General features: G+C 46.8%; 1 protein-coding gene across 1 annotated transcript in view; it reads left to right on the top strand.

Annotated features, from left to right (window-relative positions):
* Positions 1-4026: 4026 nt before the first annotated feature.
* SLC7A14 (solute carrier family 7 member 14) overlaps positions 4027-10948 on the top strand; it is a gene marked incomplete at its 5' end in the record, with an annotated part of 24313 nt that continues 17391 nt past the window's right edge. Inside the window, one exon of the mRNA XM_006038046.2 lies at positions 4027-4263. Within this exon, the coding sequence (XP_006038108.1) occupies positions 4027-4263 (237 nt within the window). The remainder of the gene's footprint in view (positions 4264-10948) is intronic.

Consider the following 10948-nt stretch of genomic DNA (forward strand, 5'->3'; position numbering starts at 1 on the left):
AATCTCACACACTGCATCACCTGCTGCAGGATGGGATGGGACCTGTAGCAACTGCCATGCTACAATCCTGTCCCGTGCCCTCACCAGCGCTGGGACATGTGGCCCCAACCGGGGGTGGGGGGGGGAGGGAGGAAGGGTCCTGGTCCCAGAAACCACTTGGAGGGTGTGATGTGCTGGGGGGAGAGGTGGAGGTGGCAGCAGGGGTGAGTGTGAGAGAGAGAGAGAGATGAGGTTGTGGATGGGGGAGTGCTCCGGGTAGGAGAGGCCTCCAGAGCCAGGCTTAGAGCCCCCCTGCCTTCCTAGGGCAGCCTGTGCAGGGGGAGGCTGGCTTGGAAGGGAAGGGATTTAGCCAGCCCAGTCCCTGAGCCCCATTTGAGGGCTTCCCAGGAATGGCATGGGGATCGCTGGGACCTGGGCACAGGCACAGGGAGCAGAACAGTAGGAGATGGCACTGCTCAGAGCCACAAAGCAGCTGGTGAGACAGCTGTAGCTGGGCTCATGTCCTGGTGCTGGGACAGAACAGCGTTGAGGAGGGAGCTAGTGGGGGGCAGGCAGGGGCTGTGGGTCAGGAGTGAGGGGTGCTGGTGAGGCTGTGGTTTGGAAGTGAGGGGAAAAGGTAAGGGCAGGGCACTGGCATATCATTGCTGCTCAGCACCCCACATCCTGGTGAGCAAAGGGGACAGGGGCAGCTCTGATTTTTCTATGAGAAAAAAACCAAAAGCAAACATCAAAGTGTACAGATATTTAGAATTAGTTTTATTATGATGATAGAGGCACTGGCAGGCTTCCAAATTGCTTTAAAATTGTAAATATATCAAGAAAACATTGCCCAACTGATCTCTCTATATATAGTGGCATTTCATTTTAATTGTGGAAGAACACAGATTTTGGGTATTTTAATGAAAGTATTTGGGTTTTTTTAATCAGGAAATTTGCAAGTTTAAAATAGGGAATACCAGGATCCCTGCTAGTGAGGCAAGTGGTGGGACTTGGGCAAAGGAGCCTGCCCAAGGGACCAGGGACCCAGCTGGCTGATGTCCTGGCCATTAGGGGCCAGGAGGACACACTTTGATAGTTCAAAGTGGGCCACCACAATGAGCACATCTTCTGGGCAATAACTGCCCAGATGGCAGGGTGGGGGCACCAGAAGACATGACAGCAGTGCTACTCAAAGGCCAACTGTTCAGCCACAGCCCATTGACAACTGGCTCAGAGGTGCAGGTGGCTCTGCTACAGTGTCCATACCACAGCCCAAGCGGTGGCATGGTCCTCATCTGGGTCTGGCAGGTGTGCAGCCATGGGGCTGCAGATCCAAGGGGGCGGATGCTGTTGCAGGTGGCAGCAGGTCACAACCAGGCAGCAGCCACCACTGCCAGACTACTGCAGTGGGTAGAGGGTGCAGGGCCACTCTAGGTTAGGGCTACCTCAGAAGTCCAGCTGACACAAGGAGTTAGTGTCCCCAGATACCAACTGGCTGGATATGCACCTGATAAACAACTATGTACTTTTTACTCCTTGCAGCATTTAGTATAACAGGTTGTTAGACTTATGGGGCAGACTGAATACAGCAAGGAGTGATGTCACATAGACTGTTTTAAATAGAGTCATCCCAACAGAAACCACATCAAGAGGGTGTAAAATAATTTCTGATTCTCTCCTAAAACAGCCAACGGGGGTCACAGCTGTTCAGCCGGAACCCACTCCTCTGAAGTCTTCAGGTCTTCGGTGTTCAACACCTAGAAAGATCAGGCTTCTAGACCGGAACATCCTGGGCAAGGAGCATGTCTTCCACTTGTTCTGTCCAGGACTAATGCAGTCCTCCCTTAGCAGATAACAATAAAACTGTCAGGGATACAGGTTGTAGCTGTATTGGTCTACAGGCAACAGGAATCAGAACTCATAGCAGAGGTGATATCTTTTATTAGACCAATTAGATATTTGCAAAAAAAAATTTTATTTGCAAGCTTTCCGGCAAACACACCCTTCCTCGGGCATAGGAGAATGCAAACATTGTAAAATTTCTCCTAAGTGGAAATTAAAATTCAATTTCACAGGAGAGCTGAAGGTGTTGTAAGGTCTCCTGATTGGAATAGTTCATTTTGAGCAAATAAGGTTCAGATAAAAGTTAGAACAGTCTATTTACCTTGATGTTGCCTGTTGTCAAGCAGGATGTTGAATTATGTTTCCTTCTGGTTATGATATTTCATATTGCACAGGAGAATGGTGTGATGGATGCTCTCCTGGGTAGGAAATTCTCTGCACTTTGCTCTGTGAACATGCAGATTGAGCTGGAACAATAGGCAGGAGCCAAGGTGTCCGCTTTCAGGTTCCAAGGTGGTGAACTTTCTTCCTTCTAGTAAAATTATGAAGTTTTCCTTTAAAAAATGGCTAAAATTTTATATCTTCTGTTTCAGGGATACATGTTACAGTTATATTGGTTATAGTCATATAGTTGTATTCCTTTTGCTTGTGTTCATGTTTCAGGGATACAGGCAAAAGGAATCAGAACTCATGGCAGAGGTGATATCTTTTATTAGACCAAGTAGATATTTGCAAAAAAATATATTTTTTGCAAGCTTTCAGGCACACTCACCCTTCCTCCTGTGCAATATGAAATTCCAGTATGGATTCCAATAAAACTGTCATTCGCTCATTCAACATGACTCAGTCTCTGTCACTACCCTTTTGCATCTGTTATCTCTCATTCACTCCGATATAGTAATTAGTTCTCTTGACATCGGGCAAGAAATGTTTGACTGACTGATCCCTGTTGTAGCCAAAGCTGCCTAAGCCATCTGTGCTTAAAAAGCCTCAGGCTATTATTACTCCAACAGCAGCAGACAAGACGAGGCCTTGGCAAGTAACTGACTTTCCGTATCCTCTTTCAATTCCTCACAGACACTGGGGGTTGATTCTTTGTCAGACCTGTAGCCTAGATACTCTTGTTCTCAATACAGCAACAGACAGTATCATAGATTACTACCCAGATTGCACTGGGATATCATATCCTACAGATTTTGCTTCTTGGCCTCTTAATAGGTGAGGCAGATGGTTAACATTGGATTTCTCTCCTTTAAAAAAAAAACCTTAAAAACTAATATTGTCTGGAACAGGGATCAGCAATGTTTTCAGGCAGAGTCAAAAACACCCACAACCTCAACATGTAAGATGTTGGTGTGCCAGGGGTGAATGGCAGGGGAACTGCAAGGGTCCTGATCCTTCTTGTGGCAGTGCAGCCCTGGCCCCTTCCCTGCCATTCACCCCAAGGTGCACATGCCAAGCAAAATGCCTTCGCATGCTGCACTCTGGCACACATGCCAGGGGTTGCCTGCCCCTGGTCTGAAACAACAGCAGGCATGAAATATTTCAGAAGCCAGCCAAAGACTAGCCATCCACACTGAGTCTTTTTTATAAGCAGCATTTATGGGACCACTTCTAAGTCCCAGGGCTTACTGTGTTTTGGTTTAGATTTGCCTGCATGACAACACAAGGGTGCTCATCACCTAGTCAGCCTCCACTTTGCCCAGTCTACCCCTTACATTTTTGTGAATTTTAGAGCATGAATGTATTCACCTGCATAACCAAGAAGAACAAATTTCTACTGTGAGAAGGACCAGCTGGCACTCCTTGGCCTGTGTTATGAAAGAGCTCAAGCTAGTTTAAAAGTGGCTGAAAGGGTGTGCACAAAATTTCACCAAGAGGCCAGACAGAAAAGTTTTTTCTATTATATTGCTCAGATGCAATAGAAACCTGAACACATGTGCTGCTCATTAGTAGTAACCCTATCTTCCTGTTCTTTCCTGGGCATCGAGGGAGTAGAGAAAGAGCTGTCCTACACGTCCTGACTTACAGGCATAGTAATGATGCACATAGTCCCCATACAATCTGGGGAAAGCTCTTGACACCTTCCCTTACACAGAAGACCGACAGAAGCACCAGGTGAAATCCAGCTGGTAGTTATCCACTTCCCTTCCTTGTCCAGCAGCCTGCATTTTCTCATAGGTGTGTGTTTTTTTTTTTACACAGGTGTTTGTTATGCCGAGTTTGGAGTGCGGGTCCCAAAGACCACAGGCTCTGCCTACACCTACAGCTACGTGACAGTGGGGGAGTTTGTGGCATTCTTCATTGGCTGGAACCTGATCCTGGAGTACCTGATTGGCACCGCAGCTGGTGCAAGTGCACTGAGTAGCATGTTTGACTCCCTGGCAAATCACACCATCAGCCGCTGGATGATCAACAGCGTTGGAACGTTAAATGGCCTAGGTGAGGAATACTCTTGTCATGCAACACATCATTAACTGGGTTTATTAAGCCCTGCAAGACAAATTGGAGCTCAGTGGAGCTCAGACCTGGGTACTATGCTCTCTTCCTAATTTACTACCCATTCACCTCTAACATCTTCTCTGACATTTCAGCCCAACCAAAAGTTTGGCTAGTAGAGAGTATTCAGAAATGGATAGCCCTCATAGTTGGGTTCTGCTTGTAGTGAGCTGCAATCCCAATGGCAATTCAGCTTCCTGTAGCTTCCTGTGCTCCTGCCTGAGATGCTTAGGAAATCAGCTTAAACCAAACACCGGTTCTGAAAGGTGCTGAGCTTTGATAAGGTTCTCATGCACCTGCAAAGTTGGCTTTGGCCCTTAATGCTGTAAAACAAAGCCTAGGATTTGATTATTCTCCCAAGATCATATCCTATGCTTCCGTTTGTGTCTGGTATGGTATTTACTGTTTGTTCCTTCCATGGCCCACAACATATGAGGTAGTGAGCAAACCTGAAAGAAGGCACAGTCACTGCCTAAAATAGCTTGCACACTACAGCAGTGATTCCTAAAACTGTGATCCACAGATCATTAGTGCTCTCCAGAGTCACTATAACTGGTCCACAGCTGGTCCATTGATCATATACTGTTGTCCTTGAATATCTTAATTGTGTTTTCAGTTAAAAGTTAGACAATAAGGGGACACAGTGATCTGTGAAAAATATTGAGGGTTGACAGTGGTCCACTGGTCCCAAAAGGCTGAGAGACAGCAGAGAAAGACAAAGTGTAGGGGAAGGAGATCCAAACAAAGGAGGTGGCCAGTTAATACCTGGCCTCATCCTGGCACAAAGATTTTATGGCATTGTGTTGTTGTTCCTTTATGAATATAGGGACATACAGAGAATCCCAGATAAGCCTCCTGCCAGGCCTCCATAGGTACCTTTAGGCATTGTAGTAGAGCTGCACCAAGGGATGGCTTACCTCCCTGATTAGGTGTGCAGATGTGTCCACGTTGCCCACTTCCTGTACCTCAGTTCATCTCCTCAGGAGGAATTTCTTCTGATTTCTTAGTATCAAAGCCCCAAATTTCCGCAAAATAAAGCCCAATAAAAAGTTGCCTATACTAAGTCTCCTCAGCAACTGTCCTGTACTGGAGGTTGTAGTGTACATGTCCTTTCCCTGGTTTGCAAGTGTCAGTGTCTCTCCTTGTCTCAGAAACAATGCCATGCTTCCTTTTCCCTTGCCTCCGGTCAAGGAACCACTTGACCTGGCAACTCATTAGCCTAGCTTGGTCAAGACGCACAGCTTCTACAGCCAGTGGTACAAGGGACTGATATGGTCCCCCAGCTCAAGTAATTAGGCACTCATTAACAGCTAAAGGCAACCTTTGGCATGAGTCCAGGGCAGAGCTCAGACTCACATCTCTAGAGCTGTAGTGAGATGCTGTTCCCATGCTGCCACCCTGCCCCATCCCCAGGCCATGACTTCTCCTTCCTCACCACTGTGAATTGGCACAGCAAAGGAGCCCAGGACCCACCACGATTCTGCATTGTAGCCTTGTGCCCCTGTACCATGGAGCAACTGCCCTCATCCAGGGCTTCTTCCTTTCTCTTTTCCATATCTCACTCAAAGGAGCCTCCTTTGAAACTCCAGCAGTGTCCTTCCTGGATTCCCTTCCCAGTTTCTTATCTCTCAGCATGGGACCACGCCAGCCCTGGACCAGCCCCTGGAAAACCTCTTGTAACCCCTGCTGCTTTTCTCTAAGACTCTCTCTGTTCCCTTGCAGCAGCAGGAAAAGGAACAATCTTCACCCCAGTCCTTCCCTGGCTGCTGGAGAGCCTTTCACTTCTCCCCCTACTGAAGGACAAGATTTCTATTTTATCCTGCCTCCCCCTACCCTGCAGTTTTTGTAGCCAATTTCATCTGATCCAGGAGGAAAACCACAGATCATGTCTCTGAAAAGCCCAGCTTACACTGTGGCATGTGTTTCCAGGAGGCACATTGGAAACTTCCAGCCACTCCTGTTAAATTCTCCCTCACCTGGGGTTCAATCCTGAAAGGTGCTGACCTCTCGACTACCACTGAAATCTGTACCTGACAAGATCAGAACTCTCCTGGCAGGTAGGAGGGAATGAGACCCTCTTTTTCCTTCGCTGGATCTTGTCCAAGGGACCTTACCCCATAAGTTGAAGGCCTTTTTGAGCAGCTGTATGTAAAATTACTGTTGTGGATCATTTTATTTACAGAGTGGTTCTCTCCAGCTTGTACGCAGCGCTCAAGCATTGACCAGTTGAAGAAACAGAAAACAGGCAGTGTTTAAGCAGAGGCAATACTTAAAAAGCCAGCATGGGATCATTTAAAAATAGCATAATGTCTGCACAAGCTCTTGTGATTCCAGTAGAGAACTCCTTGAAAAGCTAACACTTGGAAACAGACTTGCATAAACTGAGAAAAAACCTACAGGGAGCAGACTCCTACACTGACCATAGCAAACATCTGTGCTCACACTGGACTCTCTCCTCGGACAATTAAAGACACCAAGATATACGAAACACTGCCCAAGTCCCTCTCATTCTGGATCAGACCTAGGAAAACTTCTAGCTCAAGACAGAAGCATCCCTCTCTAAGCCATCCGAGCCAAGTGTTTGTTTAACTTGCACTTAAAAACTTAGTGATGGAGATTACACCACCTCTCTCAGTAATCCAGTGTTTAACTACTCTCATTCTTAGAAGTTTCTTCCTAATACCCAACCCAACTTTCCCTTGTTGAAATTTAAGCCTATCACTTCTTGTCCTGTCCCAGTGGATACCCAGAACAATTTATCACCATCCTTCTTATAACAACCCTTTCTGTATTTGAACATTTAATACATTCACACACAGTCTTCTCTCCTCTACACTAAGGAACCCCAGTTCCTCTAGCTTTTCTTCACATGTTCCGTTCCCTAGAGTCTAATAATTGCTGTTGGGCACATCTACATATACCTCTTTTAAACAGGCTTAGCCTGAAATCATTATTTAAGGTGCATTAAGGGTGTATGTCTACATGTGCATACCCATAAAAATGTGCCTTAAAAATGGCAATTTAAGGCTATATGAGACTAAATTTCATACTTGCATGAAGCAGGTATCAAATTTCGGCACAAATAGCTAAGTTGCATTAGACCACATGTAGATGTGCTAATGTTCATTAGGGCAGTATGGATCAATGGATACACACCATGTTAATGGGCATGGGTGCATCTGCATGTGCACCAATGTGATTTAGCTATTTGCAACTAAATTTAATTTACCTTAATGTGCATTAGTGTGTCCACATGTAGATGCATGCCTACATTGCCTTAATGCTCTTTAAGTAAAGGCACATTAAGTTTAGGCGCATATAAATACACATGGAGACACAGCCGTTGAGTCCCTGTCCTTGATGCTAAGGACATGCCCGTTGAGTCCCTGTCCTTGATGCCCATCCTATGATTGTTACTTCTAATGTATTTCCAGAGTATTATTTGCTACCTTTACATTGCTTGGTAACTGTATCTTAACTTATACTTTGGCCTTTCTGGGCACATCCAGATGAGCATAGACATTTGGTTCCCTGGGGAGAAGTAGCGGTGACGCACCTTGCACCCTGCTACTTGTCCCTGAGGAACGCCCATGCCACACACACTTTGGCAGGTGGCAAGTTACCCCGGGTGGGGTAGAGAAGGCTGGAGCCAGCATTGGGCTGGCCCTAGAAGTCTTACCTGGAGTCCTGGGGGCCTCCTGGGACTGCAGCTGTGGTGAGTCTGCCAGCATGGCTCTGGGAGGCCTGGCTCCACTTCTGAGCAGCGCGTGATACTTGTGCGTGTGCTGCTCTGTATTTTTTTCTGTGTGATTTTTGACCCCTGAATATCCAGGGGTCAAAAAAACCCACAGGAAAAAAAAAAAGCAGAGCAGCACACGCACAGGCAGCGCATCCTTGCAGTGTGGAGAACATCTAAATGTGCTGTATGTGGCTCTGCAGACATGTTTGCGGCGCCACATACTGCACAGCTGCACTCATCTGGACACAGCCTCTGATTTTACATACTCAGAATAAACATTTCTGCTCATCCTTAGTATCACAGCAAACTTTCCACTTTTTGTAAGGTTCCTTTATAAGTTTCAAGCTATTGAGGAGCTCGTGACTTAGCCAAGCAGGTTCTTTGCTATGTTCGTTTTCCTTCCTGTGAAAAGTATGCTCTCCTGCCCTTAATTTTGTCTTTTTTTAGGAACACTCAGGTGTCCTGGCCTCCTTTTCCCCTTACATTTGCTTCCCATGGGAGATCTGCCACTTCACTGAGTTTCTTAAAGTTTGTTTTCTTCAATTCCTATTTTGTTATTCTATTGTTCCACTTCTTTCTTTTCCTGAGTATAATGAATTTGTCATTTCATGGCCACTGTTAGCCAAGTTGCCTTCCCCTTTCCTACTCTCAATCAATTCCTCCCCACTTTATGAGGTCCATCGCATCAGTTGGTTTCTCCATCCTCTGTACAAAAAATTGGCCCCAGAATAGTCTAAAACCTTGCTAAACTGCCTCTGCACCACTGCACCTCCCAGCAATAATTAAAATCACCATAAGCACCAGATTTTTCTCCTGGTTGGAGGTCTTCAGCTGACACCCACCATAACATCTGCCTTATGGCTTCCCCTTTTGCCTTAACCCAGAGACTTTCAACAGATCTACCTTCCAGTTCATTGTGAACCTCAGAACCAAGTATCTGTATGTTCAGCATATGAAGCAACACCTCCTCCTTTTTTTTCCCTATTGTCCTTCCTGAATGAGCTGTGTCCATCCATGTCATTTTCCTAGTTGTGTGAACTACAGCAGTCTTAATTATTCTAATGAGATCATAAGCATGTATGCATACTAGGCCTTTCAGTTTCTCCTATTTACTTCCCATACCCCATACTACATTTTCGATGATTAGCTGATTGACCTGGTGATTTCCCTCAAACATCCTGGTTAAGGTTTCCCATGTTTCCTCCTATTCCTACGTCTTTATACAGGTCTCTCTGCTCTTTACCTAACTGTGGGCTTTTGTCTTCATCCCCTGTTGAAACTAGTTTAAAACCCTCCTCATTAGGTAGGTTAGTCTATGGGTTTAAAGTGACATTTTTTGCTGGAGGATCTGGCCCCACAGTCTATAGCTATGACCAAACATGAGTGTACAGCTGCCATTCAAAGATGGCCAATCATTGCATGAGGGGTCAGATGAAGACATTTCAAAACAGAGCATCTTCTGTAACTTCTGTCTGCGCTGCCTGCCAGCCTGTCACTGTTTTCAAGGCTAGGTACAGACATTACACATAAACCGGCTTAAGTGATCAGAAACTGGTTTAAACCTGCAACAGAACAAATGTTCAGTGCACATAAACCAGTTTGAAAATGGCTAAAGCAGGTTGAATGTGGTATCAGACTTAACTGATTTGGGTCAAACTGGTTTATGCAATCTCTGTCCCAGACCCCTTGCTGGTTTAAGATAAACCAGACTCCCCCAGCATCCTAGCCTGCCCTCTGGGCTGGATGGGGCTCTCTGCTCCACAGCAGAGCTGGCTCCTCTCCTCTGCTCCCTGGCTGGAGCTCGGGCAAAGACTGCAGGCAGAGCAGGGTCTGCCTGGCTTCCCCCCGACCGACCCCCCCCCCCACTGCCCAAACAGGAATCCTTCCCTACCTCCTCCCACTGCATGGACCCCAGCCCCATGGACCCTAGGCATGTGGTATGCTAACTAATGCTAAGAGGTGTCTGTGTGTGTGTCTCTCCAATTTCACTGGGACAGGCAGACAGAACAGTGACTGCTTAGGGATTTTTGGAGTTAATCAACAGGTCAGCTGGTAAACTGTTTAAGAAGAGTTTGAACTAATGGAGAGAGGCTATTGTTTTGCTGATGGGGTAATAAACACTGTTATCATCCTACTGCTGGCTTGCTTGGCTGTAGGTTTGCTGCAGACAGGATAAAGAAGCAGAGGGGGAGATTAAAAAGCTCTGAATCATCAATAGATTCATGCACTGCACACACCACTTGCCTCAGAGTGTTGGCAGGGGGCTGGGGGCTGGCAACACTCCTGCCCCTTGAGCAGCCAGCGAGGAAACGCCTGGGATGGTGCAGGAAGACATCCCTAATCAGAGGTCCTGCCAGGGCTTGGCCATGCCCTGCCTCTGCTCAGCATTGTGTAAGGGAAGGGAGGGTTGTTGTAGTGCCCCCCAGCTTCTAGCCTGAGCCACTGAAAGCATGTGCCTGAATTTCCTCAGTCCAGAGAGAATGTCTGTCCAATTATGAATCGGTTTAGCCTAGCAAGGTTAGACTAACCTGCAAAGATTGAATTAATTCAGGCTCAGGCTTTATGAATGTCTGTCCCTAGCCAGAATGGGAGGTGGGGAAGGGAGCAGAGAGAGTTCAGTTTGGTGGTTTTTCAGCCCCCGCTGGAGGGTGGAGCAGATGTATTGGAGCCCCTCCCCCCCTCCCCCCAAGGTGGGGTGGCTCCAATTCACCCACTCCACCCTCCAGCTCCAGCTAAGGAACCTCTAAGATGAGCTTCCTCTCCTCTCTTTCCCCGCTCCCATTTGAAACAGAGACAAGCTGGGAGAGAGGAGGGCCCATTGCTAAGGGAAACTGGCTGCAGGCTCACAACCAGCAGCTAGATTTCCCTCCCCCCCAGGGGCAACCCGTA

The sequence above is a fragment of the Alligator sinensis genome, unplaced genomic scaffold (assembly GCF_000455745.1).
Source record: "Alligator sinensis unplaced genomic scaffold, ASM45574v1 scaffold1733_1, whole genome shotgun sequence".
NCBI classification, from domain to species: domain Eukaryota; kingdom Metazoa; phylum Chordata; order Crocodylia; family Alligatoridae; genus Alligator; species Alligator sinensis.